Consider the following 19,226-nt stretch of genomic DNA (forward strand, 5'->3'; position numbering starts at 1 on the left):
TAATTATTTTTTCATTTTTTTCCTTACTCTAATAAATGTGAAAAGAGATTAAGGTCATAAAAGAATAAATAATATTAAATGGAGATCAAATAATTAATAAGGTAATTAGTGAAATTATAATTCTAATTGACGTTTCCTTAAAAAACCGTGCAAAAGACAACATGACAGGTAAAATGAGCTAAACCAAAAATATTTACCAAAAATTAAAAAATATTAGTTCTTCTTTTAAATAGAAAGTCAAATTTCTACTTTGTTTCATTTTAAACATGTAAAATTAATATAATAATTTGAATTAAAATTATCCAAATCAAAATTTGATAAAAAAAAATAATAGGTATTGTTTAGGCTCAATCTACATACATTAACAATAGAATATTTTACACCTTTAAATTAATCGAATTAAAATTCAAAGTATCAACTGATGCTTAAATATTACTATTGTTTTATCTTAAAAAGAGGAAAATAGTTTCCTTTTAAATAAGTCTTCTCTTTTAAAAAGTATTAATAAATTTTTACCAACTTTGTATTCGTAGCAAACACTAATATAATAAAATTTTGGATACAGAGCACAAACTACAATGTTATATTAATCGTGTTTTGAACATAATACACACACACACACACACACACACACACATATATATATATATATATATATATATATATATATATATATATATATATATATATATATATATATATATTACTTTACTACTATACAGAAGAGCCGATTTATAAGCAAGATCGTTGTCTGTCCTTTGATCTCACTTTTTTATTTAAGCGCAAAAAAATCCTTTGCGGTCCCACCCACTTTTTTATTTAAGGGCAAGGAAATGACATTTTATACTTTATATTACCAACCCTTCTAAAAAGTAGATAGAAATACTTTATTATATTTCTATTTTTCTACTATATAGAAGCATCGGTTTACCCATGCTTCATCGTCAGTTACTCTTAAAAAAAAGGTGGACCCCACCCTTTCCAAACTCATGAAAAAAAGTGGACCACATCCTCTCCAAACTCATGAAAAAAAAGTGGACCCCATATTAAAAAAAAAGCAATGTCAAAAATAAAAACGTGCACCCCATATATTAAAAAATCAAACAATATTCATGCAATTCTCAAAGTATCCCCATCAAGTCAATAATAATGGATTCATTGCCACATGCGTATCAACCCATTAGTGCGAGCAAATAAAATTATTGCACAGCAAAAAAAAAATGGACCACATATTATTGTTTTTATTCAAAAGGTTAAGTAGGCAAATACATACAATTTCCTTTCTTTTCTGATATTAGCCTGAGATCTAATTTGAATATTTAATTACTGTATTTGCTATTCCGCCATATCATTTATTTGTTATGTTTACTAAAATAAATATACTTAAAATAACATAGAATTTAATTACTTTTTCATTTTTATTCTTACTCTAATAAATGTGAAAAGAGATTAATATCAAATGGAGATCAAATAGTGAATAAGGTAAATTAGTCAAATTATAATTCTAATTCACGTTTCCTTAAAAAACCATGCAAAAGACAATATGACAAGTAAAATGAACTAAACCTAGAATATTTACCAAAAATTTAAAAATAGTATTTCTTCGTTTAAATAGAAAATCGATTTCTACTTTATTTCGTTTTAGACATGTAAAATTAATTTAATAATTTGAATTAGAATTATCCAAATCAAAATTTGATAAAAAAATAATAAGTATTTTACACTTTTAAATTAATCAAATTAAAATTGAAAGTATCAACTGATGCTTAAATATTGCTATTGTTTTATCTCAAAGAGAGAAAAATAATTTCCTTTTAAACAAGTCTTCTCTTTTAAAAAATATTAATAAATTTTTGCCGACTTTGTATTCATAACAAACACGAATATAATAAAGTTTTAGATATGGAGCACAAACTACAATGTTATATTAATCGTGTTTTGAACATAGTATATACATATATATATATATTCATAAAAATAGTACAAACTTATGTATGTTTATTAATATATATATATATATATATATATATATATATATATATATATATATATATATATATATATATATTATCACTATCAAAACATAACTATATACACATAGATACATTATAATCCAAAATGATAGACCCGTGCGAACATAAACTGTCTAGTAAGAGATTTAGAAGCGCTTATTAAGATTTTGAAATACTTCACTTATTAATATCTTGAATAGAAGGATTTTTCAAAGTGACAAGACAACAGGAAATTAGTCAAATAGGGCGGCGACGGCTTTCTGGAAGAGTCTTTGTAGTGCCTAGGCGGACAATTTGGAAGAGAGAACTTTCTTTTCTTCTCAAGTCCTGATTTCATCTTTAATGTTTGGTTAAATAAAGATAGACTACTTGATGAGTCGTGAAATTACGCGATATTCGACGCTAATTTCTTAAGCTTTTGTGATTTCTTAAGTATTTTTGTTGTTATTTTTTGTGTTTTTATGTTGTTTTGTAGGAAAAGATGCCCGGAGAGCATAAAAGAGCAAAATGGATCAAAAGGGACCAAAATGAAACAAAATAGAGCAAAACAAGCCAAGTAGCTGAAATGAGTGATCGGAAGAAACCAAGTGAAAAGAAAGTCAAAAAGAGGTCAAACTGGACATTTTTGCAAAACTGTCAAAACTGGACAGTTTTGCAAAAACGGGACAAATTTGCAAAACTGTCAAAAGTGGACAGTTTTGCAAAAACGGGCAGAATTGCAAAAACAGAAATATGGGGGCAGATTTTGACATTCTTTTGAACTTGGAAGAATTAGAGGAGCTACAAAAGAGAGGCTTAGGGCAAAAACATGAACATCTTTTGCCATTTTGCAAGCTTGGAGTCTAGGGTTCATCTACACCACACTTTGGGGTTGAAGATTTGAAGATTTGGTTGAGCATTTCTTAAACCTTTAATTCATTTCTTCAATCTCTTGCTTTGTATTGTATATCTAAGTGTGTAGTGTTTATTTTTTTCACTTGAATCTTGTTTATGGAAATATTCTAGGATTAAAGTGTTGGATGAAACTCTTGTTTTGCTTATGTATTGAATGATTTTTATTGCTATTGAAGTGGGTCTTTGTTGATTTAATTAATCTCGTTCTTGAATGTTTCCAAAGGGATTAGCTAACCCTAGGACTCACCCATTTACTTAGATTGAGCTTGGAAGAGGAAATCTAGGTTGGGAAAGATTAATTAACAAGAATTTGGGTCATTAAACTCATCTAATAATTTGAGCTCGGAAGAGGATAGTTACTTGAGGTTAAATTGATTGTGCTTAATATCACACTCTAAGGCTTGAAAAAGCTTAGAGTGAAATTCATTGATTTGGTTGGAAGACTTTCAATGAGATTTTAGAAATCATTATCTATTAACATAAACCCGCTCTTAGTTGTAAAATCGTGAAATACATTGGATCGTTACTTGAGTGTAATTTCCTTTGTATCCAACTTGTGGCCATTGATCATTTTACTCGCTTTCTAGGTTAGTTTACATTTCTGCATTAATTATAATCTTTCTCAAAAACCCAAAATATTATCCATCGTTTGGCTTTAGCGTAGTTGGTGAAAGTTCCTTACTTTCTTAATCGCCTAGCATATTGTTCCCTGTGGGATCGACCCCGACTCATAGTTGGGTAAATATATTGCATATGACCGTGTACACTTTCTCTTTGAGGAGTGTATTTGGACGTTATCAGTACTATGCTTTTATAAATGAATTTTGCCTTTTATTTTCTTAGATCTAGCTTTTGGTTTAAGGTATCATAAGTTTTATTAAATAATTGTGCATGGACTTTCTAATCTTCATCTTATTTTTTTTCATTCCTAATTAAGAATGTTTTTATATATGATTTAGTGCTTAATTTTTAGACCTCTTTATCTGTTTTTCTTTTTCATTTCAAAAATACTTCCTCCGGATAAAAAAGAGTGTTCATTTAGCCTTTTTTTTTTTTAGTAAAAAAGGAGTATCCATTTATCAAAATCAACAAAGAGTAAATTTTTTTTTCTCATATTCTGCCATTATAATTCATAATATTTTTCCCATTTTTGCACCTCGTTTCTTCGTCCCTCATTTTAGTTTTTCAGCTCACAAATATTGAATAAGGTCTTATGCCTTTTATTCTCCCACTCTTCTATCTACTCCTCTTCTCGGCGTATAAATATAGAGAGCAATACACACAAAAAATGGAGAAAAAGAGAGTGAACCCAAAGGAAGTAAACTTTTTGCCTAGCATCATTCAGAATTCTTCCTGGCCCCTAGCAAATCTTTCAAGATATTAAGGTTCAATTTTTTTCCATTGCAGGTTCTATTTTTTTTTTTCCTTTTTAGAATGCATATTGTAGTTAATGTAACATTCAGTTCTCCACTATTTTCAGCTCGATAAAATTTATGGGTTGCTTGTAATATATTTTTTCATTATGTAATCATTCTTAATTAGTTGAGTCCGAATTTTGAACTATACGTTGGGACTAATGACCCTCCCTATTTTCTTACTTTTTATTGTTGATGCTACTTTGACTTTAGGCTGATTCTAAATTTCACTCACTGGTTTTGAGATGTTCGCTGTTTAAATATAGGAAGAAAGATAAATTTTTGGTGTCTATATTGCTTCTTTCCGCCTTAACTTGAAGTCCGATTAATTTTGTCAATGTTTTATTATCGTCAAAGTATATCTTTTCTATTTAACATTGCTTTTGGTTTTGTTAGGATTATAATATATATATATATATATATAAAAAAAAGAGGTTTGTCTTCGTTCTAGCCTGACAAAAAAGGCGAGGTCTCGTGTTTCTTTGAAAAAGGTGTTCTCTGATGACAGGTCTTGTTTTTTGCATTATTATTCCATGGATTACCATAGAGATGATGACACAGTTTTTTCAATTCCAAATTCGTCTGCACTTCCTCTATGCAGTATATTCTATCAGTGAAGGCTGTCTAAAATGTCCAGCAAAAAGAGAAACCTGTGTAGTCTCTCCTTGTATATAATCAATATTTGCTTCTTCAGTATAGAGGGCCTTTTGTTCACATTTCTCCTCCTAAATCAAGTTTTTTCTTTTTCCATATATCACCAGTTATGGCTTCTGCTTCATTCCTTTCAACAATCGGCAAAAGGTATGTATCACAGCCTTCTCTATAACGTCATATGCAATCAAAGTGAATATTTGATTTTCTTTAATTCATATACTCTGTCGGTCCCAAAAAGATTGTTCTCTTTTTTTTTTTAGTCTTTCCCAAAAAGATTGTTATCTTTTTATATTTACAAATAATTTAATTTTATGAGATGATTTATAACCACATAAATATTTAAGGTTTATTTTGAATCACACATTTTAAAAATGTTATTTTATTTTTTAAACTTTGTGTCAAATCAAAAGAGAACAATTTTTTTGAGACGGAGGAAGGAATACATTCTTCACAAAACCATCCTTAATTTTTCATATAGTTCTTCCGAAAAGCTTGCGACAGTGTTCGTAATAGACCAACCTGTATATGATAATTTCCTGTACTAAGGGTAATTCTTGAAACTGTCGTAACGGTGTTTGTTGCATTCCATGCTTCAGTTATCTTTCAAAAAGCTTAATTGAGTTCAATATCTCTTGCTTCCCTCGCATATTCTGCTGAAAAATGTTATGCAGTTTTGAGTAGGGCAATAAGATCTTGCTCTTTCCATCCAAATTTAAAAAGGACTTGACACTATTACTCTTTAGTAAATAGTTTTTTCTTTGACTATCATATATTTTTTTAAATACTTTATACGATAGAAAGTTGGATGCATTTACTTCAAAATCTGAACTTGTCCTTCTTTAGGAAACAAAGATAATTTGTTTGGACATTAGATTTTCTTGCTAAAAGAAAAAGATGCAATGAAATGAGAGAGTTATAACTTTATTATTTTGTATATGAAGGCTAGAGGGGAAAGTAGCTATGGTAACTGGAGGAGCTAGTGGCATCGGTGAAGCAACTGCAAAGCTCTTCTCTGAACATGGAGCCAAAGTGGCCATTCTCGACGTTCAAGATGAACTCGGCAACTCAGTTAGCCACGCCCTTGGAGGCTCATCCAACTGCATTTACATCCACTGTGATGTCACAAACGAAAACGACATCCAAAACGCCGTCGACAAAACCATCGCCACGTTTGGAAAACTCGACATCATGCTCTGCAATGCTGGCATATCAGACGAGATGAAGCCGAGAATCCTCGACAACATGAAAGCGGATTTCGAACGGGTCCTCAGCATTAACGTGACAGGAGTTTTCTTGTGCATGAAGCACGCCGCTCGTGTCATGGTCCCGACACGTAGCGGTTGCATCATCTCCACCGCCAGCATAAGCTCCGTGGTCGGAGCTGCAGGATCGCATGCATACTGCAGCTCCAAACACGCCGTGCTGGGGCTTACCAAGAACCTAGCGGTGGAGCTGGGGCAATTCGGTATACGTGTGAATTGCTTGTCGCCCAACGGGATGGTTACGCCGTTGGCGATGAAGGCCATTGGGCTTGAAAATGAAGAGCTTGAGCAGGCGTTGGGTACGCTTGGGAACCTTAAAGGTGTAACTTTGAGGGTGGATGATATTGCAAAAGCAGCACTATTCTTGGCAAGTGATGATGCTAAGTATGTCAGTGGGCACAATCTATTCATTGATGGGGGATTCTCCGTGTATAATCCGGGACTTGGCATGTTCAAGTATCCAGAATTTTAATACTCCCTCCGTTTCAATTTGTTTAAACCTATTTTCTTTTTAGTCTGTATCAAAATGCATCACCTTTTTTCTAATTTAGAAACAAATTCACTTTACGAATGAATTACAGTCACACAAATTTTCAAGGCTTATTTTGAACCATAAGTTTCAAAAGTCTTTTCTCTTTCTTAAATATCGTGCCCAGTCAAATGAGTTTATATAAATTGAAACGGATGGAGTATATAGAATTTGAGGTTTTTTCCGAAGTAAGTTTTGTTTGAAAAAAAATAGTATTTAACTGTAAGGTTATTTTAGTCAACTTTATATGTCGAGAAAATTAGTCAGCTTTATTTTCAAAAATTGAAACCGCAGAAGTGAAATTGACATTCACAGCTACATTATTCCAGGATTTTTACGTTGAAATCTATTGCGTATCACCATCTTATAAGTAAATAAAACTGAAAATTTCACGTCAATTTGGGGGAAAATTAAAATTGAATGGGATAAAAGGTGTTTTTTCAAAAATTGGCTCGGCCAAACCACCTTGTCCGCATAGATATCGAAAAAATACGCAAGTTAAAAAAAAACACCTAAATCGGACGTCCGAGCGCAAAATTATGACCATCTAAAGTTTGACCACTTTACAATTAGTTTTTCTCCCTATATTTTTTAGAATTGTATTTATATTCAAAATAAAGTTATGTCTTGATTAAAAAATAACACGCTTAAATCAAAACCTTAAAAAATAAAACACTTAAACCTTAAACAAAACTTACTTCGAGTACCTTTTCAACCCCTAAAACGACGATTCGAACATTTATATATCCTTGATGTATTGAGTCTACATTATAGTACGCAAAAAAAAAAAAAAAATCAGGTTCTATATAAAATATTGACGTTTCGGAGCCTTGACACACGACTAATCGTTGGTCAAAGTATGAAAAAAACACTAAGCGCTGCAAAGAAAAGATTTATTAAAATAAGATGTTGCGATCTTTTTATGGAAAAAAACACTAAGAGCCCGTTTGGATTGGCTTATAAGTTGCTTATAAGTTGTTTTCACCTTTTTTTGAGTGTTTGATTAGCCAGCTTAAAGTCATTTTGTGCTTAAAATAAGCTCAAAAAAATAATTGGGCCCATTTGACTTAGCTTATTTAAGGCAGCTTATAAGCTAAAAACAACTTATAAGCCAAAAAAAAATAAGTTAGACTATCCCAACTTATTTTTTTTAGCTTATAAACTGTTTGCAGCTTATAGACATAAGCCCATCCAAACAAGCTCTAAATTCCTTAAGTGTGTTATTTTTTAATGCGTAAATTTCTTTCGAATATGTTGCAAAAAAAATTGCGTAAATCGGACGTCCGAGCGCAAAAAATCACGTATATTCGAAATAAAGTTACGCTTTTAAAAAATAACACACTTAAATCTAAACCCTAAAAATAAAAAAATTTAAGCTAATGACAACAAGTCTTCAAACAAAAATGGACGTCTATATATATATAGAACACTTAAACCTACAGTTTACAAACAAAATTTACTTCGGTCATCTTTTCAATCCCCTAAAATGACGATCCGAACGTTTACGTATCCTTGATGTATTGAACCTACATTATTGTACGCAGAAAAAAATATCAGGTTCTATATAAAATATTGACGTTTCGGAGTCTTGACACACGACTAATCATTGGTTAAAGTATGGAAAAAAACACCAAGTGTTTCAAAAAATAAAGTTGACCAATTTTTTTTTTGTACTGTTTCTATAACGCAGTATTTTACTGCGTTATAGATTTTTATTTTTTTAACAGCTTCTATAACACAGTAAAATATTGCGCTAAAGCAGTTAACGGCTCCGTCTCCGTGAACTGTTTTAGCGCAGTAAATTACTGCGCTAAAAGTAATTTTGTAATTTTTTTGTTGTTGTTAGAGTATCTTAATTCAACGTGGTTATTTTGGGGGTATTTTGGTTCCGGACTCCACCCTGATTTTGATTATTATGTTAATAAAAGAATTGATGATATCCAATTATCCATTATTATCTTTACAGAATGCAGCTGACACAACGTCATTCATTATACTCCCTCATATTACTTGTCCTTTTTTTTTTTTTCTTTCTTTACACGTTTTTTTAGAACTCATAAATAAAAGTGTATTTTTATTACATTACGTTTATCTCTCTTCAATTAATTACACTCTAATCAATATTGATTACTTTAAAAAACAATTAATGTTAAAGGAAAAGTAGGAAAAATTTAATTAATTATATCTTGATTTTCTACATGGACAAGTATTTTGGGAGGAATATTTATTGTAATGTGGATAACTAATATGGGACAGAGGAAGTATTAGATTTTTTATTCGCGATTCTTCTATTGCGTTCAAAGGTAAATTGTTATTAAATATGAAAGGTGCGTTTCTTTCTAGGACAAACTAAAAAGGAAAAATGTTGTGTAAACTTGGGCAAAGTGATTGCTACTTTTGCACGAGATTTACTTGGACGATATCCAACATAATCCTTCCTAAATCCAGCCCCAAGAGGTAGGGCTCACCGGTTTTGACGATCCCTTTCGGAGATCTACAACACCTTCTATATAAGGCTTCATAGGGAAATGAGATATCTAGCTGTTAGTATGATAACTGTTGTTATAAGCAAATTTGACTAGCGCAATTAATTGCTCCAATTGCCCAGGCACGTAACCTCAACATATAATGATCGATGTCAAGAAGAGACACTTAAAACACTAAAGTGCAATGTCTTTCAAAATTCAAAATGCACATACACAGTAATAAACTTCAAATCCGCATCAGTAAATAATTTACAATAACCATAAACATTAAACCCTACTAAAATTAGAAGGAAATTATATGTATCATCTTGAGGCTAAAGTTTATCCGCTTATTATATTCTTGTGCCTCAAATCGACTTAAAAACTATACAAAGTTAGTATTCAAATATTAATAGAAGCATACTTGGAATTTAGACAGGTTGTACTAATTAAGTTATTCTCTTTTTATTTTCCATAAGAATGGAGCGAGAAATATCCTTAAGATTGTTAGAAATCTTATGGAAAATACTTGATCACGAACTTTGCAGGAAATTCTTGAAACCTTGAGGCATGTCAATTAAGACACTGTCGTTAATGATATTTCACCTGGTATAGGTGTATCTCACAGGATTCAACAAGCTCTTCTAGTACAAAACTAGGAGCCAGAATATAACGAAGATTTCACAAAGAAGAAAACTCATCACAACATAATATAGAAGAAAAAATATTTCTTTTTATATTACATCATAAGAAAAAGATTACTAGTATATATATGGTACAAGAACTCAAAAAAGGTTACGACCAAATAATGCCCCAAACGGATTAAGAATAACAGACATAAAGAGTCATCAAGTGACCAAATTAAATATAATAATACCGTTTGACAACGTTGTCACACCCCGTTTTTACCCCGGAGAGTTAAAATTTAGAAGTATGACGTATTGGAGATTCCTGTTTTTGTTTGTTTTAAGGAGTCGCCACCTAATTATTTATGGTGAATTAGGACACCTAAAGTTTATTAAAGTTATGTTTAAAGTTAACTCTGTTTAAGGTCTGCGAAACTTAAGATTCTAGGTAAGGGTTCAATTAGTCTAAATGGAAGGTATTAGGCACCCTTTAAGACCCATTAACAATGGTTAACCGACCGGACTAAAATTTAATTAGGCTAAGTGTAAATATAGTATTATAGAAAAAGAAAGCAGTTTTGTAAATGTAGCTAAAATTACAGATAAGAATGTTGTTTAAAATAGGATTTGTAGAAAATAATAATTTGTATAAAAGAATACTTCTAATATTATTTTAAAATACGACTCATAGATGTTGTTAAGTTTTTAAACGATAGTATAATAGTATTGTTTTAAAATAATACTTATAGAGAAACATAATAATTTGCATAAACTAAGATTTTAAGAAAAATAATAGTTGCATAAAGAATTTAGTTTTAAAAATAGACATGTAATGTTTATATTGGAAGGAAATGACTAAAATTCGAAAGAGTTATTTAACAAAAGTTTTAAAGGTTGTTCTAGACAAATATGCAATTCTAAGTGTTGGAAGGAAACTAAATTGAAAGAGTCATTCGTTGAGTTAGTTTACCTTTTTATTTCTTAAACGAGTTAGCATTAGTATCAAATATGTAATGTTTTAAATTTCTGAAGTAGTAAGGGTGAATATTGATTCTTCTAACTCAAATATGTAGTCATGTTATTTGAAAATCTATTATTCTAATAAAGTAGATATTGTAGATATTATGAATAATCTAACAAAAAAGAGAATGAAATCTTAAGGAATTAACTATTGGTATTCTTTAAATTAACTACCCGTTATTCCCAAAACTATCTATGCTAATTCTCTTATGATTCATCTAAGCTAAATAGAAATAAGAGTAAGATAAAGTGTTAATCAAAACAATACAAGTTAAGCATAAAATAAAGCTGAAGCACACAAAATAAAATTAAATGGGTTTAATCCATTTTTCATGGACTGCTGCTACAGTCTGTTTTGTTAGTGGGCTTTGGCCCGGAATTCCTTTTGATTCCTTGGCTACAAATGGGCCGACTCGAGAGGAGAATTTTATTGGGTTTTTAGCCCAATACGGAGTGCGGAGGAGGATGAGTCCAAGACTCGTAACGCGAGGTTCATGCATAAAAACGAAAGAAAAAACAATTAGCATACGATCAATAAACACAGTTAAACATGTAAAATATAGCTCCTGGTCCCAACTTAAATAATCATTAAGCATGTTATAGTATCACATAATCTATTTTCATGATTTCGCGTATAGGCGGGACTGACCAGGTGCAGACATGCAACACATTTAGATAAATTACAGACTTTAAAACACACAGAATTAGATCCATTTAAACACCTACTTCTTGTCAAAACATCATAGATATTTGTTTGGAAGTTTCAGACTAGCTTGTTAACCAGAGAAAAGAAAAAAAAAAGCTGAGAAAGCAAACTGAATTATTCCATGACCAAGGATGATAGATTAAACAGGCTGTTCATACAGGTCAAAGGAGAAGTCATATAGCATGCATATCATGTTATAAAACAGGTAAGCAAATGAATATACATATAGCATACACTTAGCATGTTCTTATCAATAGGGAACCTCAAATATTCTTTCAGAATTCAACAGAGTCCTTAGCATATATCGGAAAATACTGAAGCTAAAATCGAAAATGTCATTCTGCCTTATTAACATGTTCTAAATTTGTAATATTGATACTACAGCACATTAATGGTGAAAGATTTCATAGTTTGAGGCAGCCACACCAAGCTTAACTAACGAGATGGTATACCCCTCTTATGTACTAAATATACCAGCTGATATACATCTAAATGGGATGAGACTGAATCTCTCGAGCCTGCCCTCCTTTAACACTCTACAGAAATCAGTCATGCTAAATAGAAACAAGCAAAAGGGAGATCATGCTGAAGTGTTGAAATTAAAGAAAATCATGTATACAGTTGCACACAGAACCAAAACAGAACCAGCCCGCGACACCAACTAAGATTAAATGACACCAATTGCAGCCCATGACTTAAGAAAACAGAACATGTTCAAGGAGAAATAAGGAACTGGAATAGAGAAATGGCATTTTATGTTGGAAATACAAATGATTTAATACTTTGTAAATAGAAAATGCCTTCAAGTAGTAATCAATTCAAAGTAGATAAGCTCCACTTAACCAACCAAGCAAAAAAAATGCAGCAAGCTATATCATACCGACAACCCTCTAAAAAAAACTCTTATCACAAAAACAGTCTATCGACACGATAGTTGCAGCTGAGTCAAGTTCTTCACTATTTCGAATAAGCAAACAGTTATATGACGATGCCTTGGATATTTATCATTTTTTCCAAACAGTCACGGGCAATGTAAAATATATTGGCAGATGCTGTTTGCCACAGACTATGCAAACTTCTCTTAACTTATGAACAGGTCCTGGTCAGTTTACAGAACATGTTGTATACCACTGAATCCCAACTGAGCATAACCTTAGGTTTAGATAGACTTATACTAATCTATATGCAGCCGAACATCAAATCTGAACAACGCGATCATACAGACACAATCAAAGTTATGAAGCAAACATCATTTCAACTCTAAACAGAACGAACACACACCAGGTACTGGCTAGACTTAGACACAACTTCACTACACAAATCATAAGCCAAACTGCAATTAACCAAACTGAAGCAACAACATGCACATACTAATTCCAGATTTTTCAAAAAAAACAAATAGCCTCATTTCAATTAATATAACGTCATCTTAATGAAACAACTTGAATATCCAAGACGTAGTATTTAGACTATACCCCCATACGCAAACAGTAGCAGCAGAGTTAATACTTGGAATTTAGAAGAGAAGAAGTCAGTTAAACTGGATCATGTTCGAGTTTCTCGACACATCATATGTTATAAATAAATAAGAGAAGAAGCAGATAGAAAATTCCTTTCAAAGTTTCTATAGGCAGTCTCAATTCTTGGTTTTCGCAATAACACTGTCGAATATCCTTAAGCAATTTGTCCCCTTATTACATTAGTTTTGACAGATGGCTTCTTCAGCTGAACTCAGAACAAAACACATCAAGTAAACTCTCACGTCGACACCATTACCAGTTAACAGTATGAAACATTACTAGGGCATTCAATGGTTTGCAACTCTATTCAACTAAGGCAATGTATTGATATTTTAACCTCACACAAGTCACTGGTTACTACTTCATGCCAAGATCAGATGGAATACTCCCATTCCGCGCTAAAACAGATTTTAGAAAAGATAGGCAGGGGAAAGGGAAAGGAACAACAACCAGAGGCAATGATATACGCATGATGTGTAAATGGTCAAATTTTCTCAAGTTCCACACATAGGTACAGTCAAATCCCAAAGGAAATTAAAGTAATCAAATCCTCTTGTTCAGGGAGTATATACTCAATCATGGTGGGAGCAAAAATAAGAGTTCTTTGAATGATTTAGTTAGGAATGAGAGAGAGGGTTGAGGTACAGAACAGACCTAAATTAAAACTTAAAGAATACTTAGATGCTTTAATATCTCAACCAATTAATTAAGTCTGCGCAACACTAATGGGCTGCCAGGGATTACGAAATAAGATGACTATCTTTCAAAGTAGCTAACTGGTTTGAAATCATTTAAGAGTGAGCATCAGACTTAGTTCCGACAAGATATACATGCTTGACAAACATACGAGGCGACACAACACCATGCCGAACAAATTTACCATGTTGTTACTGATCAAATCCAAACAAGCAAGGGAATCTAACCAAACATCAGATATTTGGACATAGTCCAGAGACTCAGCAATAAAAAAAACCAACATATAAACATGTTTGACTGGAACATAACTAATCTAATCCACCAAGTAAACATGCTAAGCAAACCAACACATAAGTATTCTAAACAAACTGGGCTAATTAATACCTAATCATGCTTAACTGAATAAAATGATCATACAAGACTTACTGAACTAAGCTAATCTGGGCATACCAAACAGATTTAACTATTAAAACTCGATGGGGAATTATTCAATCTGATCATAACCAACATGTTTAACAACCAATTAAGCTAACAGATATGACCCTATCAAGGCAGATTTAACTAACATAATATAACTCTTATAACTAGTACAAACTAAACTAATAAACATACTTAATTAAGTTACTAATCATCACACCAAATCAAATAGACAACGATAATGAACTAAATTAAACTAGTTTAGCTACATAAAGCTGTATAGATCCTAATTAAAAGCAAAGAGAGAAGGAGGATTTCTGACCTGTTTGGGTACAGTGAACTGGGTGTCAATGTCTCGAATCTACACTCGAACGCGACGAACTCGAAATCGATTAAAGAAACCAAAGTTTTTCAACCAACAGATAGAGTAATCGCTGGCTGCTCTTTTGGAATCCCGCTATATTTGATGATTAAACTTGGGTTTTGTAGGGAATTTTTGGTTCTAGATCCTTCGTTTTTCGATCTTTTGTTCCTAAAAATAAACCATTCCAAAAAAATCCCCCCGAGTTTTCGTGTACTCGAATTTGAAAAGATAACACCGCAAACAGAATAAAATGTTGGGGTATTTCAATTGATGTCAAGAAACCATAGGATTTTTCCAGGTCCCTTTTTTTTTCCCTTTGATTTCCGGGTTCTTCTCGATTTTGTTTTGTTTCCTTTTTCTCTGAAAACCTGAGTCCCAATCCCCCAAAGACAACTGAATATCCCTCCAAATATTCCTGAATCCCCTCTATACTCGAACTCGAAATAAAAGAAACCAAACAGAAATAATGTTTTGAGATTACAAACTGAGGTCAAGAAAAACGAAAAATGGTATTCCCCCTTTCCCAAAACTAAAAAAAAAATAGAGATAGCACAAATATAAGACTAAAACGTAGTGGAAAGGTGAAGAATCCCCCCCCCCCCCCCCAAGAAACCATAGGATTTTTCCAGGTCCCTTTTTTTTTCCCTTTGATTTCCGGGTTCTTCTCGATTTTGTTTTGTTTCCTTTTTCTCTGAAAACCTGAGTCCCAATCCCCCAAAGACAACTGAATATCCCTCCAAATATTCCTGAATCCCCTCTATACTCGAACTCGAAATAAAAGAAACCAAACAGAAATAATGTTTTGAGATTACAAACTGAGGTCAAGAAAAACGAAAAATGGTATTCCCCCTTTCCCAAAACTAAAAAAGAAATAGAGATAGCACAAAGATAAGACTAAAACGTAGTGGAAAGGTGAAGAATCCCCCCCCCCCCCAAATACAGTCTTCTGCCTCCCTATTTATAGTATCAAGATAGTGTTTTTCCGCTTGAAATTAGGCGGGGGTTTGAAATCAAATAACTGTTTGAATCATAATCGAATCTCGGTAGTTGTTTTTTTTTTTTTTTTTTTCGAAATGTCAGAAGGGTTTTTGCCCTTTTATGTTGACTGAATTCGTTGTAGGAGACAAAGATGGCAGACGCATGGGGGGCAACAGTGAGTGGAGGTGCAGGGATGGCAGGAGAGGAACGTGAGTGCGAGAGGGGAGTGGCGGAGATGGTGAGGGAACGAGAAAAAGAAGAGAGAGAGAGAGTGAAGGGTTGGTGAGGGAGGCGGAAAATGAAAAGGAAAAAAGAAAGGAACCCTAGGGGTTCCTTTTCTTCACGGACTCGGGTCGGGTCTGGTCGGGTAGAGTTAATTGGGCTGGTCCGTTTTGGGCTGGCCAATTAATTTAAATATGGGCTGATATAAATGTAGGTTGGATATTAAAATGTGGGTCGCTTATTTGGGTAGGGAAATAATATCTGTATTTTGGGCCATTAAATTGGCTGAAAATTGTTGATCATTCCTCCGCTATTTAATTATTTTTTAGGATTCTAATTTGATAACTGGTATAATATATATTATATAAAGACAACAAATAATTAATATGTAAAATAAATATTTTGCAAAGTATTGTCTTGTAATTAATTTGACGATTCCAAACCCGAAAATAAAACGATGATGAAAAAATTTGTAGCAAGGTGATGCTCGTAATGTTTTAAAGATAAAATAGTGAAAATAAAGTATTTAGCTCGTCAATAAATTTAGACGCCCGAGTAAATAAAATCAAATAAAGGAGGGACAAAATTGGGTGTCAACAAACGTCTAATTCATTTAACATGAATTATGCTATTAAGGCTTATAATATAGACCAAAATAAAATTTAAGTCTTTTGTATTAAAGTCCATAGGAACGTTACAAATAGTCTTTTTATTTTTGAGCTATTAAATAGAAAATATTATTTTTCTAACAAAAACAACACTAGACTGGTTGAAGAGTACAAAGCTCCACCATAAGAATACCTTTCTTCAATTAAATAAAACTCTCTCCTTTAACTCACTATTTCATGCCATCTATAATTTTCTCTACACCCCAACAAAATAAGAATGACTTCTAATTTATATGTGAAGAAATTCATCCTTGGAGTGAATTGGATGAGTAGTGGAAGAAGGGTAATCAATTGAGAGAATATGAAATAGTAAAGAGTTAAAGTTATGAGAGTTACAAGAGAAATAATTGCTACATTCAACCATAACTAACACGGAGTATGATTATGATTTAATGAGATAGTGGCTGAATGAGTTTCAAGGGTAACCAAGGGGACACTTTTTCTGCGACCAAACAAAATGTGGTAATTGAGGCACTTTAATATGAGATATCTTTAACACTCCATTTAAAATGCTTATTAGAACAAACAGATATTACAAATTACTCCCTCAATCCTAATTGACGTGGCATATTTTTTTTAGTTTGTTTTAAAAAAAATATAACCATTTTATATATGAAATTAACGTAATCGTAAAATTTAATTTAATTTACTCTTAATGAGATAAGTTAATAACCACATAAATGTCTGAGATTATTTAGATCACAAATTTTAAAGTTTTTCTTCTTAAACTCTATTTCCGGTCAAAGTGTCAAATGGTGTTTCATAAATTAAGATGGAAGAAGTTAGATTTTATGTATCGTACCTTATGTGAAAGATACATAAAATCTGGTCATTTAAAAGATAATACAACTATTTAACAAACTGACTGTTAAATTTATCGAAAAATATGAAAAATATGAAAAATAAAAGGATTTAGCAGAATTTACCTTTGCAGGTGCAATTTTTGATATTTAGTGTATCTATGGTGTTGATGCAATTATTTGAGATGCAATTTCTGCTAAATTCTTTTTATGTTTGATGTTGTTTTTTGTGTTGCAATTTTTAAAATTGAAGGAACTTTCTTGGTGTCTCTCAGTTATATAAATGTTTCATTATAAATTTTTTTGTTAAATTTGATAGACATATTTGTTAAATATTTTCGGTAAAACCGAAAGTGTTCAAATTTGACAAACTTAAAAGGATCAAAATGCTCGCAAGTATATACTTAAGAGACTACTATTTAAACTTCCCCACAAACATAATGGACCATATAATCATCTTCTCGAGTAAAGTTTCTAAATTTATTACTAAGGGAAAAGGGTCAAAAATGCCCCTCTACTTTGGAACAAGGGCTAAAAATATTCTTCATTACAAATTTGGGTCAAAAATATCCTTACCGTCATTAAAGTTTTCAAATATACCCCTGTGTTAACGGAAATTTCCAACATAACCCGATTTCATTTTTAAACCCGCTCAATTTAAACTCTACCCAACTACATAAAAAACACACATGCGGCCAACTTGTTCCCGAGTCCTATATTTGGAGCCACTAGGCACAGGAGCGGGTCACCCATATGCTTTTTTTTTATTTATTTCGGTCGGGTTTAAATAGAGCGGATTTAAAAATGAAATCGGGTTACGTTGGGTATTTCCGTTAAGACAAGGCTATATTTAAAACTTTAATGATAAAAGGGGTATTTTTGACCTAAATTTGTAATGTAGGATATTTTTAGCCCCTTTTCCAAAGTGGAGGGACATTTGGCACGATCAAAAATGCGGTGAGAGTGTCCCACCTTTTGTTTCCAGATGACACTCTTGTGTTTTGCGATGCTGACTGAGCCCAGTTATCTTATTTGAGACAAGTGTTAACATGGTTCCAGGTGGTCTCAGGGCGAAAAATCAATCTTAGAAAATGCGAGATCATGCCTAATGGCGAGGTGGAGAATGTCAAGGCTTTAGCACAACTTTTGAATTACAAGGTTGGGCCTCTACCAACTCCTTATTTGGGGATACCATTAGGAGCATCTAATAAAGACAAAGCGGCTTCGAATCCAATGATAGAAAGGGTAGAAAAAATACTTCCAGGCTGGCAGAAGAGGTACTTATCCAAAGGGGGGAAGGAAGTGTTAATTAAGAGCATGTTCTCGAGCATTCCTACATACTTCATGTCTTTGCTTCAAGCTCATGTTGGTGTTACAGAGAAGTTGGAAAAACTGCAGAGAGATTTTTTATGGAATGACTCAAGAGGGGGAAAAGAAGCTTCACTCAGTGGATTGGAAGTCTGTAACCACACCAAAATGTTAGGGTGGCCTTGAAATTAAATATCTAAGGGTCTTTAATAATGCGCTTTTAGGAAAGTGACTATAGAGATTCGGGGTAGAGGTAAATGCTTTTTTTTGGGGGGGGGGGGGGGGGGGTGATTGCGGAGAAGTATGGAGTTATGGAAGGGAGGTGGAGGACTAAAAATGCTCCACTTCCCTATGGTTATTGGCTATGAAGGAATATCTTGAAAGGGTGGGAAGAGTTCAACGAGTTCCTTTTAAGTGAGTGAGGGAGTAGGGTGAGTTTTTGGGGTCATAAGTGGCATGGAAATAATATTTTGAGACTTCACTTTCCCTAACATGTATAGGATTTCTTTCCAAAAAAGGAAGTCGGTTTACAATTATTTAGTTTACAAGTGGGAGAAGTGTTTTGAGATTTGAGATTTAGGAGAACCTTGCAAGATTGGGAAGTTGGAGAATTTCAAAACCTGGTTAGTTTGCTCAACCAACAAAAAATTACTATGGGGTTGTCAGGATG

At 32.6% G+C, this 19,226-nt stretch overlaps 2 protein-coding genes across 3 annotated transcripts; both read left to right on the forward strand.

The window, feature by feature from the left end:
- Nucleotides 1–4,150: 4,150 nt before the first annotated feature.
- LOC132607206 (secoisolariciresinol dehydrogenase-like) lies at nucleotides 4,151–6,847 on the forward strand. 2 transcript variants are annotated; one of them, XM_060321077.1, is made up of 3 exons: nucleotides 4,151–4,291; nucleotides 5,083–5,122; nucleotides 5,917–6,847. In XM_060321077.1, exons 2-3 carry the CDS (start codon nucleotides 5,085–5,087, stop codon nucleotides 6,707–6,709), a joined length of 831 nt encoding a protein of 276 aa, XP_060177060.1. In that variant the 5' UTR covers nucleotides 4,151–4,291; nucleotides 5,083–5,084; the 3' UTR covers nucleotides 6,710–6,847. The 2 variants fall into 2 exon arrangements, with proteins under 2 accessions (XP_060177060.1, XP_060177062.1); XM_060321079.1 differs by having other exon boundaries at nucleotides 4,186–4,313.
- An 8,862-nt stretch (nucleotides 6,848–15,709) lies between these two features.
- LOC132608310 (uncharacterized) lies at nucleotides 15,710–18,742 on the forward strand. The gene is made up of 2 exons (XM_060322350.1): nucleotides 15,710–15,796; nucleotides 18,308–18,742. The coding sequence occupies exons 1-2, from the start codon at nucleotides 15,710–15,712 to the stop codon at nucleotides 18,740–18,742; spliced, it is 522 nt and encodes a 173-aa protein (XP_060178333.1).
- Nucleotides 18,743–19,226: the final 484 nt, after the last annotated feature.

Source organism: Lycium barbarum, chromosome 8 (genome assembly GCF_019175385.1).
Source record: "Lycium barbarum isolate Lr01 chromosome 8, ASM1917538v2, whole genome shotgun sequence".
Taxonomy (NCBI): Eukaryota; Viridiplantae; Streptophyta; class Magnoliopsida; order Solanales; family Solanaceae; genus Lycium; species Lycium barbarum.

Bases quoted from the DNA above. Each gene is read 5' to 3' on its own strand.
- LOC132607206 (XM_060321077.1), top strand. From the start codon at position 5,085: ATGGCTTCTGCTTCATTCCTTTCAACAATCGGCAAAAG. The intron at 5,123-5,916 runs GTATGTATCACA...TTGTATATGAAG, and splicing joins CTTTCAACAATCGGCAAAAG to GCTAGAGGGGAAAGTAGCTA.
- LOC132608310 (XM_060322350.1), top strand. From the start codon at position 15,710: ATGGCAGACGCATGGGGGGCAACAGTGAGTGGAGGTGCAGGGATGGCA. The intron at 15,797-18,307 runs GTGAGGGAACGA...ACATGGTTCCAG, and splicing joins AGAGGGGAGTGGCGGAGATG to GTGGTCTCAGGGCGAAAAAT.